The sequence below is a fragment of the Carassius auratus genome, chromosome 24 (genome assembly GCF_003368295.1).
Source record: "Carassius auratus strain Wakin chromosome 24, ASM336829v1, whole genome shotgun sequence".
Taxonomy (NCBI): domain Eukaryota; kingdom Metazoa; phylum Chordata; class Actinopteri; order Cypriniformes; family Cyprinidae; genus Carassius; species Carassius auratus.
The window spans coordinates 22,447,006-22,473,938 of NC_039266.1; the positions used below are offsets into that span (position 1 = coordinate 22,447,006).

Below are 26,933 nucleotides of genomic sequence, written 5' to 3' on the forward strand. Positions count from 1 at the left end.
CTGAGCGCACAGATTGGGAATTCATGGGCATGGTTTGTTAATCCGTGGGTACGATTTGTTAAACCGAGGGAACAGTATATGAATTTGTGAGTACGGTTTATAAACTGAGGGGACGGATTGCAAAACCGTAGCCACAGATCGATTTCTTTTTTCCTACAGGTGACGTGCAGGGCTCTGTAATCCGGAGAGCAGCGCGGCCGTGTGAACTCCCCCCCCCCCTGGTTTTCATGGGAAGTAGCAAGTCTTCTCGAGTCAAAAGGCGCAAGTCCAAGTGAAGTCACAATTCACTGATGTTAAAGTCCAAGTCGAGTTGCAAGTCTTTGTACATTTTGTCGAGTCGAGTCTGAAGTCATCAAATTCATGACTCGAGTCTGACTCGAGTCCAAGTCACATGACTCGAGTCCACACCTCTGCTGTCAGGTCCTGGTCCATAGATGCCACCAGCACACATGAAAAACAAACATATTTTTCCAATTTCAGAACTGGGGGATTCAAGTTACTTATCCAATGAACACAGCAAACACTCGTGCTCTCACGACACAGCATCAACACCCACGTTGTGAACAGTGATGGGAATAACGGCGTTATAAATAACGGCGTTACTAACGGCATTACTTTTTCCAGTAACGAGTAATCTAATTGATTACTCTTCTCATCATAATAACGCCGTTACCGTTACTGCCAAAAAATGCGGCGCGTTACTATAACTGATGATGAAGCTGTTTTTTTTTTTTCATCAGACCAACTAGATCTCTGAGCGAGAGGCAAATACTTTTTTTACTGTTCTTCCTTGGTTAGTGGGCAGAGCACGAGACAAGCGCATAAATGCTGACGATTGGCTGAGGTAGAGTAAAATTTCATTGTAAGCCAATCAGAGGTAGAGTTGGGCGGGTGTTCGAAAGCATGCATAGTAGTGATGGGAATTCGGCTCTTTTGACTCAGCTCACTGAAAAGAGCCGGCTCTTTGGCTCACAAACGGCTCTTTAAATGACTTTGACTATAATATTTCAATTTTTATTACATAATTATTTAATTTCTATAGGCTAAATTTGAAAAAATAGAGTTGGCTCTTCAGATATGCGAGCCAGCTCCCGAAGTTCAACTAAAAAAGCCGGCTCTTAGAGTCGGCTCATTCGCGAATCGCGAACGACTCATCAAAAGCTCATTCGCGAACGAGTCGATCCATCATCACTAACGCTCATTCGCGAACGACCCATCATCGGACAGGACAGGACACACAACGAACAACACAAGCCAGTCAGTCAACGAGAGACAGGTATGGCGACGAGCCCAAATAATCCAAAAGTAGCCTTCTCTAAATAGAAGTATATACATTACTTTTTCCTTCAAGAAATTAAAGAAACAATAAAAGGAAATATTAAAAGTTCCCAAAAATCTATCGTGTTATTTGCATTGATCCACTATATAAACATAATATCTACATACATGCCATTTGATTGGAGGCTAGTCTCACTTTGTCCCACAGCAACTTTTTTTTTTAGATGTGTGTACAATGTTTCATGTTTCTGTTAATAATGTATTGTATTAAGTGTCCATTTCATTATAATATTCAGATTTATCATAAATAATTGAACATGCACATGTATTTTAAGTTCCTTTAAAGAGGGGTAGAGGTGGGGTCACGTTTGAGCATTTAAAATTTAATTTTACTTGAAAGTAACGCAATAGTTACTTTCTTAAGTAACTAGTTACTTTAAAAATTTGTAACTGAGTTACTAATTTAGTTACTTTTTGGAAGAAGTAACTAGTAACTGTAACTAATTACTTTTTAAAAGTAACTTGCCCAACACTGGTTGTGAACACCGCAAACCTACAGCCGCACCACCACCACACACGGCACTGGCTAGGACTGGTACCCCAATTCTGAAGGGAAAGGAAACAGAACAAGATAAGAAACAAAATACACATATTCATACACAGTCACATATACACGTCAAGTTATTATTTGTCAGAAACACTTATCACTCGGTGCCTGACGGAACCAAGGACACCAGGTTACTGGCAATCCTCACTCACTGGTACTCACAGACTGCATAACATGTTGTGAAGTGTCACAGTATGCATATACAAACAAAATACAATAAAATACAATCTTCAGTGAAGCAGTTCAAAAGAAAATTGTCTGACAAAGAAACGGCAGTCAAACACAATGGTTGTGTAAAACACTTAGTGATTCGTCACTGTAATTACCCCCCCCACAAAGTTTTAGTCAAATATTTGAGGGCAATGAGTCACTTCAGGCCGGGAACGCGATCGTTCTGGTCGTCACGGTAATCCCCGTGCGCTACAAGGAAGTTGGTCAATTAAATCAGAGTATGCAGTGCAACAACATTCACCGTCCGGTAAATGGCAGAAGAGTAGTCGAAAGAATTAGCAGGCACAATGAAAGACAGTCCAACTCACTGGCGTACGAGTTGGAGGTTTGCAGAGATAAACGTTTAAAAAAAAACTCTCCTCAGCCACACTGCAAATTAAACGGGTGTCAAATTATCCCTCCGACAACAGATAGTTATGCTGCCACCAGTAGCTCTTACCTGCTGAACATAAACACGGCGCACAAAGGAGGACGTCACGTCCGTGACCCCAAATGACACGCTACCTGGATGTCAATCACATCCCCTTTTATACAGGTGGAATGTACCACTTTCCCAAAAAAATGGTTGATCACATTAGATTAGATTAGATTAGATTCAACTTTATTGTCACTGCACATGTAGGTACAAGGCAACGAAATGCAGTTAGCATCTAACCAGAAGTGCAATAAGCAGTAAGTACAGAATAAAGGTCTATAATATGTACAATAACTATACAGGTAAGTATTATGGACATAATTTACAGATATTAAATACTATAAGCACGATATACAGATAGGTGTACTATGAACATACTATACAGATGGGCTATGTAAAAGTGTATGTACACTATAGGCAGAACTATGAACATAATTTACAGTATTGCAATGGACAGTAAAGTGCATAGAAAAAAATATTTCAATGTGCAAATGGATTATACATTGTTCCTGGATGAACAGGCAGTAGTGCAAGTAATAACAAGTTACTTTTTGCTTATTGTGAGTAAATAAATAAATCAGAGTGTTGAAGAGGGGGAGGAGTCCATGTGTGGTGTGGGGGGTGTTGAGGGTGTCAGAGGGCAGAGTTCAGCAAGGAGACAGCTTTAGGGAAAAAGCTGTTCCTGAATCTTGTGGTCCTTGTCCGGAGGCTCCTGAAACGCCTTCCGGAGGGGAGAAGGTTAAACAGTTCGTGGTCAGGGTGAGAGGAGTCCTTGAGAATGCTGCGAGCTCGACGTAGACAGCGTTTCTTCTGGATGTCCTCAAGAGCAGGAAGTGGTGTCCCTGTGATGCGCTGGGCAGTTTTCACCACCCTTTGCAGTGCCTTGCGGTCAGCCACTGAGCAGTTTCCCATACCAGACTGTGATGCAACTGGTCAGGATGCTCTCGATCGCACACCGGTAAAAGTTCACCAGGATGGTTGAAGACAACTGGTTCTTCTTCAGTGTCCTGAGGAAGAAAAGGCGCTGGTGAGCCTTTTTGACGAGGCTGGAGGTGTTTGTGGCCCAGGACAGTTCCTCCGAGATGGTGGTTCCCAGGAACTTGAAGCTGGAGACACGTTCAACAACCATCCCGTTAATGTGGATGGGGTCATGAGTGTTCACATCACTACATGTGCATACAAAAGTGGAGACAAGAGTCAATACAGGATTGCCAAATATAAACTACGAGCTGCTATAAGGAGAGCAAAGCAGAGTTATGGAACGAAACTGGAACAACAATTTTCATCAAGCAGCTCAAGATCAATATGGAAAAATCTCAAGGACATAACAGACTACAAAAAACGCCCCATCTCCCCCCTTAACAGTGATCCAAGTCTCCCAGACATAATAAATAATTTTTATGCAAGATTTGAAAAACCTACCTCACCAGTCATTCCCCCCGACCCCATTTCAACACCACCCTTCTGCATCCAGGAGGATGAGGTGAGAACTACATTTAAGAGGCTTAAGATCAGGAAAGCAGCAGGGCCGGATGGGATCAGTCCTGCTTTGCTTAGCCATTGTGCAGCTCAATTGGCGCCTGTTTTTTCCACCATTTTTAACATCTCATTAAGCCAATGTACAGTCCCACAATGCTTTAAATGCTCCATCATTTTTCCTGTGCCAAAGTCCTCAAAGATCACCTGCCTCAATGACTTCAGACCAGTTGCCCTAACATCTGTGGTAATGAAAGCATTTGAACGGATTATTCTGGCATACCTGAAATCCTGCACTTCTTTGAAGATGGACTCATATCAATTCGCCTACCAAGCCAACCGGTCTGTTGAGGATCCAATCAGCATAGAACTCCACCATACCTTGCAACATCTGGAATCACCAAACACCTACACACGCATCCTGTTCATAGACTTTAGTTCCGCTTTTAACACTATTAACCCATTTAAACTCTTTACCACACTCTTGGACATGAACATTGACCCAGCCATATGCCACTGGATAAGGAGCTTCCTGTGGAATAGATCACAGAGGGTGAAAGTTAATAACATAACCTCAGACCCTCTCACCTTCAGTACAGGAGCTCCTCAGGACTGTGTTCTCTCCCCTTGGCTCTTTTCCCTTTATACATCATACTTTAGATCCATGGACACTTCAGTGAAAATAATAAAGTATGCGGACGACACAACCATTGTAGGCCTCATCTCAGACAATGATGAAACACAGTATCGCATGGTGGTGGACCAAGCTGTAAATTGGTGTTCGAACAATGACCTCCGGCTCAACACAGCCAAAACCCAGGAACTCATTGTTGACTTTAGACGTAGGCCATTTCCTAAAACACCAGTACAAATAAATGGCAATTCAATCACCATCACTGACTCCTTTAAATTCCTAGGAACACACATAAGCAATAACCTTAAGTGAACAACTAACACTAATCAAATTATTGCAAAGGCTCGACAAAGACTTTACTTCCTCAGATAGCTTAAAAAATACCGGATCAGACATCAGCTCCTTGTTCTGTTCAATTCCGCTATCATCGAGTCCATCATTACATCATCAATAACAATATGGTATGGTAGCACAGACAGCCAAACAGAAAAAACTACAGCAGACTGTCAAGTCAACAAAGCATCCAAGATCATAGGGAAACCACTGCCTTCAGTCGATTCCCTCTATACATATCAGACTGTAAAGCGGGCAAAGAAAATCATCTCTGACCCCTCACATCCAGCGAACCACCTTTTTCAGCTCCTTCCCTCAGGGAGGCGCTACAGTTCACTCTCTACCAAGACCAAATGCTTCACAAACAGCTTTTTCCCCATAGCCATCAGGACTCTGAACTACTCTCTTTAGTTTAGTTTTTCCTCTCATACACTATGCATGGTCATGTACCCACTGTATCTTGTATTGTTACATGTTATGAAGTGTATTGTTTATTTGTTGTTTGTAATGTATGATGATGTAGAGCTTAAACATACTGTACCGAAAACAAATTCCACCGGCATTGTCATGTGGCTATCTATCTATCTATCTATCTATCTATCTATCTATCTATCTATCTATCTATCTATCTATCTATCTATCTATCTATCTATCTATCTATCTATATCCCTAGTGCCTTTTTTAATCATCTGTCCTACAATGAGCCTAACCAAATCCATAAAAGCACTTCCTATTGGCCATGCAGAACATGACAGAAACTAACACATGATATCAATGGACTGTATGTGGAGTAGACCTGCAGATTAGGCCAAATTGTAACAAGCTATTAAAATTGCCAAACGCCTCATTCATCTTTGCAAAACAATGCCAAAACAACAGGCTAACACATACTGCAACTAGGCAGTCTGTGCAGTTTAATAATGAAAGATATTTATACATAAATATGGTAAAACAACAACTATTAAGCCAGTATTCACACTAATACATCAAGCTGCAGGTAAATCTTACAAACCTTACATCAACCATGCTCTTGTCATCTGATAAGTTTAATTAATGTGGCAGGCTAGATTCACTTATAATACTTTGTCATTAAAACACAACAAGGATTTATGAAATCATGGCCATGAATTAACGTCGTAGTAATTTATAAAACTAGCTCACAAATTTTTAATTTGGGGGGAATTAATTATTAATTCATAGTTAGCAGTTCTCACTATGTAAACTTTGAAACGTTTACACGTTATAAAATAAAACTTAATTAAATATCGATACTCACCATCTGATTGCTGTCCACATCGTCCATCTTTAATTAGTGTTGATCCAGTACGTTAGGTGGCGCTTTCACAAAGAAACTAGGGTCCTAAAGCTGCGGTCCAAGAACTGCGGTCCTGAAACTGCAGCCTCCGGTTGTGCACGAATACCCTTCTCGAGGGAACAGACAAACACTCGTCAGATCCACCGTCGACTCTCGTAGACTCTGTAGCTCCAGAAGATAACGCTGCTCTCTCTGCTCTTGAGCACTCAGGAAATCACTCTTCACAGCAGATGATGTAGCAGGATAGAAGGGTCTGACTTGAGGTGACGTGGACTTGGGTCGAACGGATGGGGGATCCCCCTCTCTCTCCTCCTCTGAACAGTCAACAGAGTCCCAGGCCACATCCTTCTCTGCCACAGCTTTGGTCTAGGAGCAAAGCCCCACCCTAGGCTTCCTGCCTCATCAGAGTCTTGAGAGTAGCCATCCCACTTCTGACACCAAATGTGAGACAAGGGTTCTTCACAGGCCCATTGTCAGGTGAAAGGGTTCACCCACACCAAAAAGTTGACAAAAATAAAAAATAAAATCCCCCTTCCCCAAAAATTATGGCAATACTCACAGAGATGTTAAGTGAAAAGTGGTTATTTATTTACAGTGCTCGAGATGTGAAACACTGTACAAAAGAACAAAACAAACAGGTAAATATATATACATGCAAACTTTATTGTAGAGTATTACTCACGGTACCACAGATGCACGTTCGCATCTGGTAAACTGACCAGTGGATACTGGTTTGGAGCTCAAGCCCCAGCCCCTCGGATTAAATCAGGTAGACCAAATAAAGAGGTAACTATAAAAGGGTAAGTATGTACATATTTACAGCAACACATGAATACACATATAAATATAACATCCACTCCATGTTTACATGTTTTCACACTTTAAAGGGGTCCTATTATGCTTTTTTACAAAGTCTTGATTTTGTTTTGGGGGTGTACTAAAACAGGCTCTCATACTAGGTTGTTCAAAAATCACATTATTTTTCACATATTGGCATGAATGGCTTGAATAGTTCCTGTATCAAGTGAAGTTCCGCACAATACGACATGAGCTGTGATTGGTTAGCTGGGCCAGTGTGTGTTGTGATTGGTCGGGAAACGTCATGTCCCTTACCATAGCCGCCTGCGAGCGTCAGTGTAAATACTGAGTCGAATTCAAATCACTTTGAGCGTGATTTAAACCCGGATGATTGTAACCACTCTATGTTCATCTGTCTTGGGAAAGCTAGCGTGTCTCCGACATAGTGATAACACTCGTTGCCTTCTCTAGTGCAGCTCAACCAGGTCTCGTCTCATTCGTCGGTATTTGTGATGTCACAAATCCCGGAAAATATGTGTTGTAGTCCAAACGAGTCGTTCATTGTAGTTTTAGAAAGTGATTTCTGTTAAATAAAATATCTCCTTTTGAACTGGACTTTGTAACTTTGCAGATCTTTTTTATGCTTAAACAGCAACATTACAGACTAACTAAAGTTGAAAAAGTGATCTAGTGACATTTAGCTACCAGTTTTAGCTACTTTCAGTTAAAAGCAGTTGGCAACACTGAAAACAAAACCAAAAGAAAACGAAGGACAACTTCAGAATGTATGTGTGTGTGTGTGTGTGTGGTTATGTGCAGTGAGTGGATATGTTGTTCGTGTATGTGCAACCAGTATGCTAAATTCCCAGTTTGCTAAATTCCCACATTGCCTCAGCAGGGAATTACAGAGGAGGAGTGAGGTAAGATGCAGTGTGTATGTGCTGCGCTATCCGACAGGGACAGGTCACTTTGTCACATTCACATATTTGTTATGTAGTGTTGACTCCTTATGTCATTTTTATTGTCAGTCAGTTTTATCTTTATGGTATTTTCAGTCCTTTGACATCAAAGTCAAAGTTAATTTCATTCACAATAAATCTTGAATCACTTTCATGTATATTTGACCATGTTTTAATCTATTCCTGTACTAGTTTCAATTATTATGGTTCTTGGATAACAACATTTCAAGTGTCTAGTTTAAAAAAAGACGAGAGTTATGAATATAGATCATAGGGTTTAAGAACTGCAGACAATTTTAAGTATGTCGTTTTTCAGAAAATGCTCAAAAATAGGGATGCAGGTTAAGTGGTAAAAATCATCAGTATAAGAGAGATTTTCATTATCGGAACAAAGCAAGAAAATATTTTATAACCTTAAATTTTTTGTGTATCCAGTAATACCAAAAAGCAGTTTGACAAAAGTAGTAGCCTAAATGACAAAGAATTTACTTCTGAAACTTGAATATATGACTTTAGACAAAACAAACAAAAAAAATAAAATAAAAAAATAAAACTAAAGTCAATAATCATGTTATTGTTCTGATCTTAAGTCAAACTTTAATCAAGGCAAGCCAAGGCAAAGTTTATTTATATAGCACATTTCATACACAATGGTAATTCAAAGTGCTTTACATAAAAGGAATTAAAATAATCATCAGAAACAATCACAATAATAAAAGCAAGGAATTTAAACATTTTTAAATGATTTAAAAATAGCATTAAAATGAATTAAAACAGTTAAGAATAACAATGATTATACATAGTGCAATCAGTTTCGGATGTAGCAGAGTGCTGATTCAGTAAATGCACAGCTAAACAGATGTGTCTTGAGTCTAGATTTAAATATGGCTACTAATTTGGCACATCTGATCTCTTCTGGAAGCTGATTCCAACTGTGGGTGGCATAATAGAACCACTTGAGAACCATTCAACCAAATATTTATCTGTTCAACAAGAGTCTTTTTGCAAGAGCTCATAAAAAGATGATGCATACAGAGTATTTATATATATATATATATATATATATATATATATATATATATATGTGAAGAGTGGTTTAGGCATTAAGTAGGAAATACAGAACTCTTCAGTTTATGAGTACAGCATTAAAAAAGCTAAACATAATCGTCCCATTACCAGCATCTTGAGAAAGAAAACAAATGGGATGATGTACTTGTGCATGTAGATCACACAGAAATAGCAGGTGTATCAGAGGATGTCGGAGATTGTGGTGAGTACATTTTCTTCAGTTGTTCCTTTACACTTTCATATTCTTTTTGCCACTGCTCCTTGGAGAGAGAGGAAGGACTGACCTCCAGAAACCTGTAGGCATCTATGGTTTGTAGCTTGAAGATGGCAGATGCTTTTTTACAGCCTGCACCAAAACTGCTCCAAGCCTGTGGAATTAAAACATTTCAAAAGTCATATTAGACTTTTGGATAAATCAGTGGTAATGGCTGGGAAAAAAATTAGGCTGGAACACTCAAACAAAGTAAAAATAAAATAAAATAGACCTTACTGGAAATGTGTTTGTAATTTTGTAAACAAATTTTACCTCTTCGGCTATTTTAATTGATTCTAGAAATTCATCTTTTAGGTCAGCTAGATCTTCAACAAGATCTTCTCCAACAAAGGTCTTTTGTTCCAGGTAGTCCAACATTTGACCAACGTTCTCCCAGAAGTTTTTCAGCTGAATCAGAATGTTCTGAATTTTTGACAAGCTACTTTGAACATCATTTAGATGGATGGGGTTGGGAATGGAATCTGCAGAGGCGAAATAAGAAACATGCTTCAACATGACACATATTCACTCCCTGTCTTAAACTAGACTTGAATCAGTTTTAATTATGATTTCTAATAAAAGAAAACAGACTCACTTTGGTCAAAATTGGCTTGGGCAAACTTCATCTGCCAATCAATGATCTGGAGCTGGAGGTGCCACTGCTTTTGTTTTAGAACGGTCTTATCAGCAATAAGGACATTCAATTGAGCTTCAAGAGCCTTCATGGAGGCAACATTTTCAGGATCATGTACAGCATCATAAATGTTTTGCACAAGTGGCCCAATGAATGGCACAATTGCAGCGAAGATTCCGAAACGTTTATTTATTTTGCTCATGGATCTGGCAAATTCTTGAATCTCCTGGACTTTGCAGTTTATATTTTGCCGGGTTTTAGCCAGTTCTTCAGTAGTACTTTTAAGATGCAATTTCAAATCAGTCAGAGTTTTTTCTGTCTGCATTGTCTCAGTGTTGTGTTCTTTAATCTTTTTATCGGTATCTAATTTTTCCTTGATAACATCACTGGTGGATGATACTACATCTTTGTTGTGTAAATCATACCTACACAAAGTTGAAAAAATGCTGCAGTCAAATAACATTTTATAGCAATGGGTTGGTGTGACTAGCTTATAAGCAGTGTTGTAGTGGAGGGTATATGCAGGTATATGGCGTATATCCACTTCTTTATCAGTCGGCTTTGCGTATACCCACTTCTAAATGCTCTCTGATGCGCATCATTCAGTAGTGTCCTGCATTAGCCAAAATCATGACGGTCTACCATGACTAGCTAATCAAGTCACATGTGAATAAATGCAAACATTCCCTAAACACACCCAGTAAAGACGGTCAGGATGCGCCGGCTTGCCTTTAAATTTGATTGATGATTGCGCCTGCATCGCCTCTCGTCTCGACAAATCATGTGAATGCAAGCGGAGTCGGTCTAGAGCTTGAGTGCATGTCAGGGAGGCGTGCAGAATGATAAAATAATATTTAATTATTGACTCATTTGAATCAGTACATTATAACAAATACAGAGAAAACCCAACCGATTTTATTAGAGATTGATTAGAATCATGTCCAGAATTATTCTTTTCAGCGTGTATTTGGCTTAAAAGCATGAGTGTTTTATAATGGATGCTGCTGAAGCCTGAAGGTGTTTAGCAAAAGTTACAATAAGTGAAAATGTGCAAATACTATTGGCCCATTTTGGGGTGAACTAAATAGGCAAGACTAGTCTTACATGTCACTGTTTATAACACAGGCTGTTCATCCTTTGCTCAGGTTCATAAATTAAGAGTATACCACACTTCTCCAGGCACCACTACACCACTGCTTATAAGCTCATACGTTCACTTGATTACACACATTTCATGTAGAAAGATTAATTGCTCAAGGTATTTTGACACGTTTTCATGAGGAAAATGTTCTTACTTTTCCACTATCCTGTCCACTTCAGTGATAATTTCTTTGATCCAGACTCGTGCTTTTGCCAGAAATTTGATTGCCAGAACTGCTTTGTTTTTCTCCACAGCTTTTGCCAACATGGGAAACAGCGACTGAACCAGATTTTCACTTGTCAAAATACACTGTGCAAAGAAGAGACATGAGATCAAGTATCTTAGACTTTAAAAAAGACAGTGGTAACAAGAAAGAAATGCACATAAAATTACAAGAAGCATATCAAATGATGATGATGTGTACAAACTCTTATTTTTTATATTTTACCTAAAACGTCAGTTAAAAAAGTGACTCTCATTATGACACGTTATGTATTTAATTCCAGTTATTTCAACTTTTTTTTCTAGAGATGAAAACACTTTAAGACAAAATCTGAATCAATACTTTCAACATAGTTGCATCAGAGGAGCCAAAAAGAAGCTGTGTTTCCACAGCCCGACTCCTGATGATCCTCTCCAGGTTGGGGAAGTTGGCCAGGCACAGGTAAGAAAGATGGTACAGAAGAGCAGTCTTTTTGGCAGCAGGGAGGAGCTCTTGTACAAATGTCGGGCTCCACTGGGACACAGACACTGGTGGAAAAACATTGCATATTTTTAAAGACTGAAAAAGACACGTCAATGGCTAGTATTGTTTTTAAATTTGTTGAAATAATGAAATGATAAAATAAGCTAATACTTGCTTTTGCTATCAGCCATCCTTAGTAGGTTTACACAATTTGTGCAATGCGTTCTCCTAAAATGTACTAAAACAGATCCACAGTTTTGTTTGGTATAAAATATGTCTCAGAAAATACAATATGAAACTGGAAGGATATCTGAAAATGACTTTAAATATGTTAAGTGAAGATGACTTACCCTTGGTTTTAGAAAGTGATGTGGCGAACAAGGTATCTGGTGTTTAAATACTAAACGTATCCCCACCCTGCCTCCTCCCTCAGAAAAAAAAATGACTTTCAAATAAACATAAGATCATTGAATTATACTGTGCTATCTGAAATGTAACTTCCATATATAGGGCAGCTGGAGTCATGGAGTTTTATATAGTTCATTTGTTCATTAAATGGTGTTGTTGGGGCAGAAGTTCCATATGATTGTCAACAGAGGTATGCAAGAATCCCCTCTGAGATAAAACTAAATTATGTGCTGTATGACCATTAGAATCAACAAATGTGTTGTGTTCTGCATCTAATAAAGTAATTGTCTTGAGTCTCATTCTTTTCCCAATAGAATAAAGTCTTTATTTAATCTTCAGTGTTTCACTTTGACATGCAAGTTTTTTCTTCTTCTGTTGATCACCATACAAAAACAGGAATAAATCTGCTGTTATTTAGTGTTGTAAAAAAAATAACAAATCATTAAATAAAAAAATGACCAATGGTGGAGAATATATTTTACACTGTATTCTGAGAAAGTGGTCTGGGTTATGGCTAATCATGAGCTCTCTTATCCTCCATAGACAGCAACGCAACTGCAATATTCCTAGGTCCGTAAACGTAGTAAGGACATCGTGACATCAATTTTGCAAAGGAAAAATACATATATATTTTCAACAACTCTTCTCCCCCGAATTATGTTTTCTGCCATTTTGGAGAGTACCCAACAATGCAATCAATGTAATCAGCATTGTTTATGTTCGGGGGGAAAGCACACACACGCAGAAGATGGTAACTCGGGGTAGAAGAGTAATAATAAGTATTTTCGTAGCTTTGCAAAACTGAACTTGAACCACTGATGTCCTTACTATGTTTGTGGACCTGGGAATATTACAGTTGCATTGCTGTCTATGGAGGGTCAGTTCCACTATATTTGAAATATGGAAAATTTATAAAAAAAAGTTATTTTAAAATATTTGCACTTTATTCACTTTCATTAACACACTGCTATTTTATTTGAAACGTAAATAAAAGTGACTTGACTTGATTAGTTATTTCTATTATATTTTATAGTATTTTTCTATTGTTGTTTGGTCTTATAATTGTGTGGTTTCAAGGAATATTTGCTTTCATGAATAAGAAAATAAGAAGAGATCTCAAGGTTTTTAACCTCACAGGACGATATAGTGAAGCAGTAATTTTTCATTGCTATTGCTTGTGTTACAATAAAACTTGTTGGATTTTCTGTTGGTCAGACGAAGCCTGAGCATTGAAACATACACAACTAATATTATTCAACCAACTGCTCCTTTTTATGATCATCACTTTGTCTCCTGCTTCTGCTCTTCCCTGACTTTCTCAACTTCTTGGCTAACTAAAGACTTACAGATAATACAGATTGGCATACCAATTTTTGCGTAGCAGACAAAAGAAAATATGCATTGTGAAAAGCACTATGAAAATAAACTTGAATTGAATTTGTGTAACTGTAATGCTGAATGGGCTGATGGACTTAATGAAAGTTGACCTTTATTTCTGTAGTTCTTTATAGTTTATACAAAGATCATTTCAATGCAGCTTATCAATCAATCAATGATGGAAACTTCAAATATAAGACTTCAAGTTCAGCTGCATCCAGCAGCTCTACACGAGACAGTAGTGTCATTCAGCTCAATTCAGTGGAAAGTTTATCAGTGATGAACTGAGCTCGACCCAATGATAAGCAGCTGTACAGATGGCAGCAATGTGGGCATGTAAAATATATAGTCTGATATGTGTGTTGGAGTCTTATTTGAACAGATGGCAGCAATGTGGGCATGTAAAATATATAGTCTGATATGTGTGTACGAATCTTACTGCAGGCACTTGAACAGAAGGCAGCATTGTGGGCATAAGAATGATATATCAAAAAAGAAACCCACTTTCAAATTTTTTTTTTTTAATCAAATTTCCTATTATGTGTAAATATTTGTATGAAAAAAAAAAAGATCTGACAGCTGAGACATAAACAGAACAAAAAATAGCAGTTAGTATGGTGGGTCCAGCAGCTTCTTTAATTACTACAGTGTTAATTGACCAATGCATTTTAATGGACTGAGAAAGATTTGCCAGCTCTTGCTGTGAGATGTTACTCCACATCACCAGCAAGGCACTTGTAAGTTCTTGGACATTTTTTGAGGGACACATGCTCACTGGCACAAATTTCCCCACAATACACAGACTGCGAGAGGGGACTGCTTGCCAAACGAAGGCCCATGTCTAAATATGCCTGTCACAAACTACAATATGACTAAAAAGAAAAGAAAAGAAAGAAAGACAGAAAATCTTGTGGATTTTTGATTGAGTTGTTGCCTCTGTAGGTTTCAGTGGGAAGATCTTGGGATTTTCAATAATGCTGATCAAGAATAACTTTATCATTTTGTAACGTGGGAGCCGATGAGATGTGCGGATCCATGTGCGAGCTTTTATTAGACAGAGACGTGGTCATAACAGGCATGGGTCAAACCCTGGCAAACAGGTATATAGAGGGCAAGACACAAGAACAATCCTTGGGCAAGCGTGGGTCTTCTTAGACTTGCGAACAATATCCAGAGGGTATTTAATATATGCAGACATTTAATATATGCTACAATTCGTCTGATTATTTATTTTGGAAAACTATTTAAAAAGTTTCAAGTGTTCACTGATGCTCTAGAAGTAAAAATGTTGCATTAAGAGCATGTAAACTTTTGCCCAGAATGAAGATGTTGTAGTATTGAAAATGATCAAGACTTCTGCTTTCCTGTCCCAAACATATCTTGAGTAACAAAAGGGCAATTTGGAATTGCACAGAGGTGCTGATCGTTATCAAGGCCTGTAGGCCAACGTGAGTATTCATTGGGTTGCTGCTAATCGTCACACTTTTACTGTGGGTGAAGCTGTAATCTGCTGATTGGCCAGTTTGAATGTCTTACATTTGGTTTTTAGTCACATGGTCAAGGAAGGGATAAAAGAAGATTGTAACTGTTGCTCTTTCTCTCTTTTCTTTGCTCTTCTTTTCTTGGCTGGTGATCTCTCTCCACTGGGGCCCTCTTCGTGAGGCCCTGCTTTCTCTCCCTCTCTTTGTCTCTCTCTCAGGTATTTGATGGGTACAATTAACTCTATGTTTTAACATCCTTTATTTATTTTATAATCAATTCAAGTGTACCCATAATGAAATACTGTTATTAAACCATTTAAATGATATGCCAAAAAGTCTTGATTCAACATTAACATTGAAGTGCTACCTATACAATATAGTCACTCAATATCAGCATTCCCCCACATATTTAGCTATTCTAACTGCATTTATTTCAGTCATTGGTATAAGTGCACTGTAAAAAATTGCTTTCGTTTTTTTTTTTACAGAATATTATTGTTTAAACATTTTACAAAATGTAGCTGTAATTTGCAATGCATTATGGGTCAAATAAGGTTTTACAGTGGTTAACAGTATATTTCCATGTCAACTGTAATTCATTTACAAGAAGCAGGTGTTGTCACTGTACATTTACATTTACATTTAATCATTTAGCAGACGCTTTTATCCAAAGCGACTTACAAATGACAACAATAGAAGCAGTCAGGTCAACAAGAGAACAACAACAGAATACAAGTGCCATGACAAGTCTCAGTTAGTCTAGTATAGAACGCATAGCCAGGTGTATATAAATTTTTTATTTATTTATTTTTTTAATTAAATGAAAAAGACAAGAAAAGGAAAAGTACTGGTGTTAGTAGGTTAAGTGCAGGCGAAAAAGATGAGTCTTTAGATGTTTCTTGAAAGTGAGTAAAGACTCAGCTGTACGAATTGATATTGGGAGGTCATTCCACCAGCTGGGCACAGTCCAGGAAAAGGTCCGTGAGAGTGATTTTGAATTTCTTTGGGATGGCACCACAAGGCGTTGTTCACTTGCAGAGCGCAAGCTTCTTGAGGGCACATAGGATTTAACCAGTGAGTTTAGGTAAGTTGGTGCCGTGCCAGTGGTCGTCTTGTAGGCAAGCATCAGTACCTTGAATTTGATGCGAGCAGCTACTGGTAGCCAGTGCTACCTGATGAGGAGAGGAGTAATGTGAGCTGTTTTTGGCTCATTGAAGACAACCCTCGCTGCTGCATTCTGGATCATTTGCAGAGGCTTGACAGTACATGCAGGAAGAGCCAGGAGAGCATTACAATAGTCCAGTCTGGAGAGAACAAGAGCTTGGACAAGAAGTTGGGTTGCTTGCTCTGACAGGAAGGGTCTAATCTTCCTAATGTTGTATAAGGCAAACCTGCAGGACCGGGTTGTTGTAGCAATGTGGTCAGTGAAGCTTAACTGATGATCCATCACAACTCCTAAGTTTCTGGCTGTCCTCGAAGGAGTTATGGTTGACGAGCCCAGCTGTATAGAGAAGTTGTGATGAATCAATGGGTTGGCTGGAATCACCAGTAGTTCAGTCTTTGTAAGGTTAAGCTGAAGGTGATGGTCATTCATCCAGCGGGAAATGTCTCTCAGACAGGCTGAAATGCGAGCAGCTACCGTCGGGTCATCAGGCTGGAATGAGAAGTAGAGTTGGGTGTCATCAGCATAGCAGTGATAAGAAAAGCCTGTCTGAATGACAGATCCTAAAGATGTCATGTAGATGGAGAAGAGAAGTGGTCCAAGTACTGAGCCCTGAGGAACCCCAGTAGCAAGGTGGTGTGACTTTGAAACATCACCCCTCCAAGACACACTGAAGGATCTGTCAGAGAGGTAGGACTTAACCCACAGGAGAGCAGTTCCAGAGATCCCCATCTTTCTGAGGGTGGACAGGAGTATCTGGTGATTAACAGTGTCAAAAGCAGCAGACAGGTCCAGTAAGATGAGTACAGAGGATTTTGAAGCCGATCTTGCTAGTCGCAGGGCTTCAGTAACCGAGAGCAAGGCCTTCTCAGTTGAGTGGCCACTTTTGAAGCCAGATTGGTTGCTGTCCATGAGGTTGTTCTGTACAAGGAACATAGAAAGCTGGTTGAACACAGCCCGCTCAAGTGTCTTTGCAATGAATGGAAGAAGGGATACCGGTCTGTAGTTTTCAAGAAGCGCTGGATTTAGAGATGGTTTCTTGAGCAGTGGGCTTACCCGAGCCTGCTTGAATGCTAAGGGAAATGTTCCAGATTGAAGAGAGGAGTTGATAATGTGAGTAAGTGAAGGTATGACTGAAGAAGAGATCGCTTGAAGGAGGTGAGTGGGGATAGGATCAAGTGGACAAGTAGTAGGATGATTGGACAGGAGAATTTTGGAGACGTCCATCTCTGAGAGTGGGGAGAAGGAGGATAAAGAGTGTGCGTCGGTCATTGTGAAGTTTTCCTCAGTCTGTGGTGTGGAGAATTGTTCAGTGATGGATCTCGTCTTATTTGTGAAGAAAGTTGCAAAGTCGTCCGCTGTAAGAGTCGATGGAGGAGGTGGAGGTGGTGGATTAAGAAGAGAAGAGAAAGTCTTGAATAGTGTCCGAGCGTCACAGCAGCTGTTAATTTTGTTGTGGTAGTAGGATGTTTTAGCTGTTAAGACCTTTGCAGAGAAGGAAGAGAGGAGTGATTGATACACACTGAGGTCCGTAGAGTTTTTTGATTTCTGCCATTTCCTCTATGCAGCCCTGAGTTTAGAGCGATGTTCACGGAGAACCTCGGACAGCCAGGGGGCAGATGGGGCGGTGCGTGCTGGTCTAGACAACAGTGGGCAAAAGTTGTCCAAGCAAGATGTTAAAGTGGAGCAAAGAGTGTCCGTAGCACTGTTCGTGTCCAGAGCAGAAAACTGAGAGAATGGTGGAAGAGAGGATGAAACCACAGCAGATAGGCGAGATGGAGAGAGTGAGCGTGGGTTCCGTCGAAAGGTGACCTGCGTTGGAGTGTGTGCCACTTCAGGAGTAAGTGCTATGTTAGCAGTAATGAGGAAGTGATCAGAAGTGTGCAGTGGAGCAACTGAAGAGGTGTCCACTGAGCAACCACGCGTGTAGATGAGGTCAAGTTGGTTGCCCGATTTGTGAGTCGCTGTTGAAGGAGTGGATGCCGAGTTGCCATATCCTTCATACTGATATTATATTATATTATTACATGATTTCTTGTTTGACTATTAATCAAGTTATAGCAAGAGTGAAATGTGTAACCTTATGTCTGCTGTATTTCTTTTCCTCAAGATTAATGTCCACATATTATGTGTGTGTATCCAATCGTAATGATAAGACACTTGCCAGTGCTAGAAAGCCTTGAATTTTAGATAAGTTCTCTGTGTACGTGTGTTAGTATCTGTCTGTACAGGGAGAAGCTCAGACAGTCCCAGGACAAACAATCAACTGCCAGTGTCCAGCATATCAGATATACGTCTTTGGAGAGTTTTATCTAGGTTTTGGAACCAATCAGAATTTTGTTGACTCATGTATTGACGCAATTAGTATCCTCTGTCAGGGTATAACTGTGGTTGATTTTGAGTTGTACGGGGGGCGGCCTGCGAACTCCTTCGAGAGTGTTGAAGCTGACTTCTGCTGATGAAATTGCAAACTATTTTCTTCAAGTAAAATTATTATTATTAATTGAACTCATCTCTGAGTCCTGGTCTTCATTGCGACATATCTGGTCCTTGGGTTTTAACTGTAAATTCCCCTACACTGTAGTGGACATTAGCTTGAGATCAAATGAGGTGAGCAGAGTTTTGAAGTCAGCAGCCTGGGGTTTATCTAAGTGGATGTTGAAGTCGCCAAGCAGTACCAGAGGAGTACCATCTTCAGGAAAGTTTGATAGCAGCACATCCAACTCCTCCAAGAAGTTTCCCAGTTGACCTGGAGGACTATAAATGACCACAAAGTGGATTTTAACAAGGTGGGTTACAGTAATGGCATGTGGTTCAAATGAACCATTACCTGTAGGTGATGGCTGAAGTTCAAATTTCCATTCTTTGGATATAAGGAGACCCGTACCTCCACCCCTCCCAGTGGTACGAGGAGTGTGGGAACAAGTGAAATTAGTAGAGAGGGCTGCAGGGGTGGCAGTATCTTCAGGTTTGATCCAAGTCTCTGTCAGTGCCATGAGGTTGAGACCGGAATGGGTAGCAATAGAGGAAATGAAGTCTGCTTTGTTAACTGCAGACTGGCAGTTCCAGAGACCAACTGGAATAGAGAGCATAGTAGTAGAGGTCAGAGGGACATGGCGTAGGTTTGTCAGACAGGCCTTCCTGCGACGTACATAGCGTGCTCTCCGAGTGTTAGTAGTGATAGTAGAGATCTGAAAGCACATAGTGACTACAAGTGTAAGATATATTTGAGAACAAACTATTCAAAGAGTGCAAAAAAAGAGAAAAGCAATACTCAGGTGCCCTGTCGGTGTCCTTGCTTGGTGGAGTCGCGCAGGTAGAGTCGATTGTCTTTACACTCGTCGGTCTTCACACGAGGAGGGTTCACACGAGGATTGCCGCGACCGCTGCCGAGGTGAAACCTAGTGCTTTGTATTAGCCTGATTACCTGTGATTGAAGTCAGCTGGCCACGCCTCACTATTTAGCAGATCGAAACCAGGCAGTCCCGCGATAGGCAAACGCAAAACCAAGCGCCACTTTCAGCACGTATTAACCACGGTAAGACACACACAATTTAAACCAAAACAAAAACTTTCCTAGCAATGATGATCACACACTAGTCTGATGAGAAAACAAGACAAAACACTCACAAGCTGCTGTCCTTCTATGTTGCTCGACTGTTTCTTCACTGTAGCTCCTGCTTATAACACTAACTTACTGTAGTGTGGCATTATGGGATTGCGCGCGCATCAATCAAATCTGAAATCCAGCGACTGGAGCAGCGTGAGAACGACATAATTCATAATTCCTGGTAAGTTCATTTAATTTTACTTAAGACAATCCTTTTATATGTATTTAAGTTAATGTATAAGCGATATCAAGTCACAATAGCCTCTTATCATGACATTTAGACAAGTGGCCTGTGCAGTAAACTGGAAATTGCTATCATAGCATAGTTAGGCCAAATTCAGCATTTTTCTCATTTTGGCAGTTGAATTTTCTTATTGAGAGCATTTAAAGTAGAGTTTTCCTAACTTTTAACGTAAAGCCCAATGCAACGATTGCATTAGTAACTACTATCTGTCGAAATAACTGATGAACAGCGAAATATGTGAAATTTCTTTAGTTCAACTGTCCCATATTGACGTGACGCCTTACTATAATAACTACATGTAAATTAGTAGTTGTGTATATTCTGTAGTTATACTCTACATTAAAGCTGTGAAGGTGAAAGACATGTTTATATGCCCGACTGGACAAGTTAGCCTGATTAAACTTTGCGTGAAAAAAAAAAAAAAAAAAAAAAGACTAAGGAAGCATCTAAACTTACGGAAGTTCTAAGTGACCATGCATTATAATTTTTTTTCTTCTTGTCTTCTCGTTATAAGGACTTAATTTTATCGCTATCTCGACATAACGAAGGTCGTTTTCTCGTTATAACGACTTAATTTTCTCGCTATCTCGACATAACGAAGGTCGTTTTCTTGTTATAACGACTTAATTTTCTCGCTATCTCGACATAACGAAGGTCGTTTTCTCGTTATAACGACTTAATTTTCTCGCTATCTCGACATAGCAAAGGTTGTTTTCTCGTTATAACGACTTAATTTTCTCGCTATCTCGACATAACGAAGGTTGTTTTCTCGTTATAACGACTTAATTTTCTCTAAGAAGTTACAAAACTGTGCCAGCAGGTGGCACTATAGACCTGAATATAACTGATGGGGTGTTGTATACTATCCACTTTACTGTACGCGGACCTTCCTCGTGATCGCTATAATTTGTGCAGTCTTGTTTATTACTGACATTTAATTAATTCATAAATTTTAAATGCTTGAATCAATATGAATATTTTGTGTATTAAGTTCCTGCTAGATGCATGAGTTTCACCAACGCGTTCTGTTTCATAAAAATAACCAGGGGCGTCACACCCGTGGGGGATGTGGGGGTTTTAACACCCACACTTTTCCCGGTGAGAGGGTTCAACACCCACACGTTTTTTGCAGTTTTTCCGCAGTTTTGCACAAACGCCTTACTACAGTCGCTCCTCCGTTTCTCTGGCCGCTCTGTGTCTGCGCTCGCTGCGGCTGCCTCCTCCCCCCTACCTCTCATGACACCTGCTTTGAGTGTGACTGGCTGATGATTGGCTGTTCTGCCTTAAGTCCCGCCTCTCTTGGGGTGTTATTGGTCAGCTCGTGCCGAGGAGGCGGGCACCTAGGCGGGAAGAGTTTGGGAAGATGTTCTGTTATCGTTTTTGTTGACATGTCGAGTGTTTTCGGTATTATATTTCGTTTTTTAGACTAATGCTAATTTATATTATTGGGATATTGTTCAGCAGCTAGCTAAATTCGGTTATGTAACGTTATGTGGCATGCAATGTATAACATAACTGTGATGAAGAAGGCAGGGAATTGACAAAGAGGGTGGACAAACTGGCATTGTTAAGCAGTGTATTTATGGGTTCATTGCCAGTGCAACTGATTTTGATATTTTGAGCATTGTTTGTTGATTAGCGGAATACTTTTGTGGATACTTACTGAGTGTTTGATTGTAACGTTACCTGTTGAGGAGAAAAAAGTGAGAAATGATGACATTGTTTGCCTACCTATTGAAGAATTATGAAAGAAAAAATTATATTATTTTAATGTTTAAAAACAGTAAATTGTTACATTATTTATACCACCAGAGAAAAAGCTCTGTGTGGGCGTTTTTTTTTTTCTCCCCTTTTCTAAATTTTTTTTTTAAATGTAGGATCATTTTTTTTTCCCCAGCCAAACTTTAAGCCCTGCATTTTGTACCCCTCTGTCACTGTATTCAGCGTTTTTTTTTTTATTGTTTATAAACAAACCACATCCATCCCCCACACTTTTGAAAAGCTTGCTACACCCCTGAAAATAACTGCTTATCAAAACCAAGGTTGACATTACTGTATTCTGTTTGCACCTATATCTTTTATTTGTGCTTCTTTTAGGCACATAATAGGTAGTTAATAAGCGGAGATGTTCTGTTTATCTACAGTAGGACGGGATTTAATGATGTAGGCTGATGTGCTTCTTTTCCTTATTACTAATCTTTATTGTTAACCATATTGATGAGAAATGTGATGTATATGTAAAATCCATAGGCTAATTTAATTCAGTTTTGTTCTATAATGTTGTAATTGTTTTTTTTTCTACACACACACACATACACTACACGTACACATGAACGCTCTTTTCAAACAGAAGCTTGTAACACACATGATATCTGCCACATCATATAATGACTACTACAAGTTACAAATTATATATAATTTTATTTCAAATAAAGGGAAAATTAAAAGTGAGTTTAATCCAAGCAGCTCTAATGGCGTGGTGTTGCCATTTAAACATGTTAATTACAAAAACAAAACGTTTGTTGTACTGTCTCTGGAAAAATCAACAGTGATTGATCAGTTTTTATTTATATACAGTATTGTAGACGTTAATACCTAGGCGAAGCAAAATTTGCTGAAATATAGGCTTCAGTAAGAGCGCCTGCATGGCTGTCCATCAGATGCCTGTCAAAGTTGAGTTCGTTACTGTCACGACTGGTGATACAAAGATTCACGGAGAGAGAACCAATTGCGAGTACGTCTTTAATAAGGGGTAATCTAAAGAGAATAAACAATCCAGGCATGAGTCAAAACCAAAACATCAATCCGTACATAAACAAAACTTGAACACAAGGCAAGGGCACAAACTGACGGACATGAATTAAACAAGGACTGCGTAACACATACTAAGTCAGACCGGGTTAAATACACAAGGAGAGACAAACGCTAATGGGAAACTAACAGAGTGTGATGATTGGTAACTAGTGACAGCTGGGTGCAATAATTAAGCAGAGAAAGTGAGGAATGTGGTTCCTAGAGTGACAGACACTGTGAGGAAGGAGGACATCTAGTGGATTCCCAGGGAACACAACCCAGACACTGTGACAATACCCCCGCTCTATGGAGCGGCTCCCAGACGCTCCACAACAAGACACAAAACAGAGACCAGGAGGGAGGCGGACAGGTGGAGGCTCAGGGGGAGGGACGGAGGGCCAGAAAAGAAACATGGGGAACAGACACCAGAAGTGTAAACACAAAAACTGGGAGACCAGGAGGGAGGTGGACTGGAAAAGGTTCAGGGGGAGGGACGGCATGACTCCCAGGCTAACAAATGGGAACAGACAGAAAACACAACCAAAACCAAAAAACACAAAACATAAGTCCGTGAAGGACATCATGTGGCACCCCCCAGGGCGGAGCAGAAGACCATCACCACTGTGTGGTCAGGACGAGAGTCCCCCAGGGCGGAGCAGAAGACCACCACAACCGTGTGGTCAGGACGAGAGTCCCGCAGGGCGGAGCAGAAGACCATCACAACCATGTGGTCAGGGTGGAGCAGAAGACCACCATGTCCTTGTGGTCGAGGCCAGAGTTCTCCAGGGCGGGGCAGAAGACCACCACAACCATGTGGTCAGGGGGAGAGTCCCCCAGGGCGGAGCAGAAGACCATCACAACTGTGTGGTCAGGGTGGAGCAGAAGACCACCATGTCCTTGTGGTCGAGGCCAGAGTTCTCCAGGGCGGGGCAGAAGACCACCACAACCGTGTGGTCAGGGCGAGAGTCCCCCAGGGCGGAGCAGCAGACCACCACAACCGTGTGGTCAGGACGAATGCCCCCCAGGGCGGAACAGGAAGACCACCACAACCGTGTGGTCAGGACGAGAGCCCCCCAGGGTGGAGCAGACGTCCGTGTGGCTGGACCAACAGGAGGATGAAACTCTGGTAATCCCATGGTGTTTTCAACTGGACTCCCGAAGATCGGTGCTGACCTGACTCTGCTCCTGAAGATTATTGGTGACTTGCATCTGTTCATGAAGGTCCCTGGTGACTTGACTCAGTCGTTGAAGGTCACCGGCGACTTGACTCAGTACTTGAAGATCACCAGTGACTTGACCCGACTCTGAAAGGTCCACAGTGACTAGCTTTGTCTCTGGAAAGACCATGGTACCTAGCCCTGACTCTGGAAGATCAGCGGTGACTAGCCCTGGCTCTGGAAAGTCAGCGGTGACTAGCCCTGACACTGGAGGGTCATCGGTGACTAGCCCTGACTCTGGAGGGTCATCGGTGACTAGCCCTGATTCTGGAGGGTCATCGGCTACTAGCCCTGACACTGGAGGGTCATCGGTGACTAGCCCTGACTCTGGAAGGTCATCGGTGACTAGCCCTGACTCTGGAGGGTCATCGGTGACTAGCCCTGACTCTGGAAGGTCATCGGTGACTAGCCCTGACTCTGGAGGGTCATCGGTGACTAGCCCTGGCTCTGGAGGGTCATCGGTGACTAGCCCTGACACTGGAGGGTCATCGGTGACTAGACCTGACTCTGGAGGGTCATCGGTGACTAGCCCTGATTCTGGAGGGTCATCGGCTACTAGCCCTGACACTGGAGGGTCATCGGTGACTAGCCCTGACTCTGGAAAGTCATCGGCTACTAGCCCTGACACTGGAGGGTCATCGGTGACTAGCCCTGACTCTGGAAGGTCATCGGTGACTAGCCCTGACACTGGAGGGTCATCGGTGACTAGCCCTGACTCTGGAGGATCATCGGTGACTAGCCCTGATTCTGGGGGGTCATCGGTGACTAGCCCAGACTCTGGAGGGTCAAGGGTGACTAACCCTGACTCTGAAGGGTCCACGAACACCTGACTTGACTCTGGAAGGTCCACGGGCACCTGCCTTGACTCTGGAAGCCATCTTGTGCTGTGGCACTGGACCAGTGGCCATCTTATGCATTGGAGCTGGGTTAGCGGCCATCTGGTGCTGTGGTGCTGGGCTGTCGGCCATCTTGGGCTGAGGTGCTGGCTCAGCAGCTGTGACGTGAACTGTCTTGGGAATCTCTAGGATCTTTGACAGCATGGAGAAATAATCCAAGAATGAGTCAGCGGCCATCTTGGGCGTTGGCGCTGAGCTGGCGGCCATCTTGCACCGTGGCGCTGGACTGGTGATCACCCTGTGTTGTGGTGCTGTGTTGGCGTCCATCCTGCCTCCATGGCAGACGTGCGCTTCCTCTCTCCTCTCCGTCCACCATGGTGAGACGGTGGCTCTAATCCATCCCACACGAGCCCCGGGTCGAAGGGAGGCCATGGTTGTGAGCGGTGCTGAATCTCCTCTCGACCACTACCTCCTCGGCGACCTCCCCTGGTCCCCCGGAAAACCACCAGGCGACTTCCCTCAAATCCATTCCTCTCCCACTCCGTGGCTGGGGAGGAGACATAAGCTGACATACCGCTGGCTCTTGCAGTAACTGAGTCCTTCTGTCACGACTGGTGATACACGTCTTTAATAAGGGATAATCCAAGTCGAAACCAAAACATCAATCCGAACATAAACAAAACATGAACACAAGGCAAGGGCACAAACTGACGGACATGAATTAAACAAGGACTCCGTAACACATACTAAGACAGACCGGGTTAAATACACAGGGAGAGACAAACGCTAATGGGAAACTGACAGAGTGTGATGATTGGTAACTAGTGACAGCTGAGTGCAATACTTAAGCAGAGAAAGTGAGGAATGTGGTCCCTAGAGTGACAGACACCGTGAGGAAGGAGGACATCTAGTGGATTCCCAGGGAACACAACCCAGACACTGTGACAGTTACTATAGCAACAGTAAATCTGTCATGTCGTTATAACGAGAGAACAAACTTTCGTTATGAGATAACGAGAAAAATAAATTGTTATAACGAGAAAACGACTTTCGTTATGTAGAGATAATGAGAAAAATAAGTAGTTATAACGAGGAAAACGACTTTCGTTATGTAGAGATAACAAGAAAATTATGTCGTTATAATGAGAAAACAAAAAGGAAAAAAAATTATAATGGATGGCCACTTAGAACTGACTTAGAACGAGACTGATTCTGATTATATTAACGTTTCATTCAACATCAAAACAAGCTTAACGGCACACATAAACTCACGGAAAATACATGACGTAAATGTTCAACTGTTGAGTTTATTTATAACATAGGTATAAGTAGCATAACAAGTAAGCTGTTTTGCTGAGTATCACAATTGCAAATACATAGTTCAATAAACAATTAGTTAACAAGTTACTTACTTTTTAGACACAATATTGACTGTTGTTCTATTTCACCTACGAATATAGTTCCAAACAAAGATCAAAGCAAAACGTTTTTGCTCATCCTCAAATCAAAACTCAGTGGTGTTTTTGCTGAATGATTCAGCTTTTTAAACGGCTCGGTTCAGTGAATAACTCAACTGACTCACCAATTCAGTTAATTCACTGGCACCTAATGGCGGTTTAGTTTCACGTTTAAAAAGTATCATTGCATTTGTCCAACATTTATTAATGTTAGTAATGTAAAACATGAATGTCATAACACAGTTGTAATTTTGCATTGTAAATTATTTAATTTGATTGGTGGTACAGTTCTACAATGTAATAGTATAATTTAATTTATTGATAAATTGTAAGAGTTTTGTTTATTTTAAAATATATGCCTTTTGGGGTGTTCATTTTGGTCTCATTTATTTAAATGCATTTAAAGAAATCACATGATTATTTTCTTTATGTCTTATAGGTGCAAAGAATAGCAGCTGATGTGGAGAAATGTTCGAAAACTCTGAAGCTGATAATATTAGGTAATATATTAATTCTTTAAA

General features: G+C 40.7%; 1 protein-coding gene across 1 annotated transcript; it reads right to left on the bottom strand.

Moving 5' to 3' along the window:
• Positions 1-2,252: 2,252 nt before the first annotated feature.
• Positions 2,253-12,018, bottom strand: LOC113042723 (uncharacterized). Its single transcript, XM_026201738.1, has 9 exons — positions 12,003-12,018; positions 11,708-11,892; positions 11,297-11,451; positions 9,963-10,426; positions 9,641-9,849; positions 9,279-9,482; positions 6,419-6,655; positions 4,485-4,539; positions 2,253-2,305 (listed from the first exon to the last, which is right to left on the bottom strand). Exons 1-9 carry the CDS (start codon positions 12,016-12,018, stop codon positions 2,253-2,255), a joined length of 1,578 nt encoding a protein of 525 aa, XP_026057523.1.
• Positions 12,019-26,933: the final 14,915 nt, after the last annotated feature.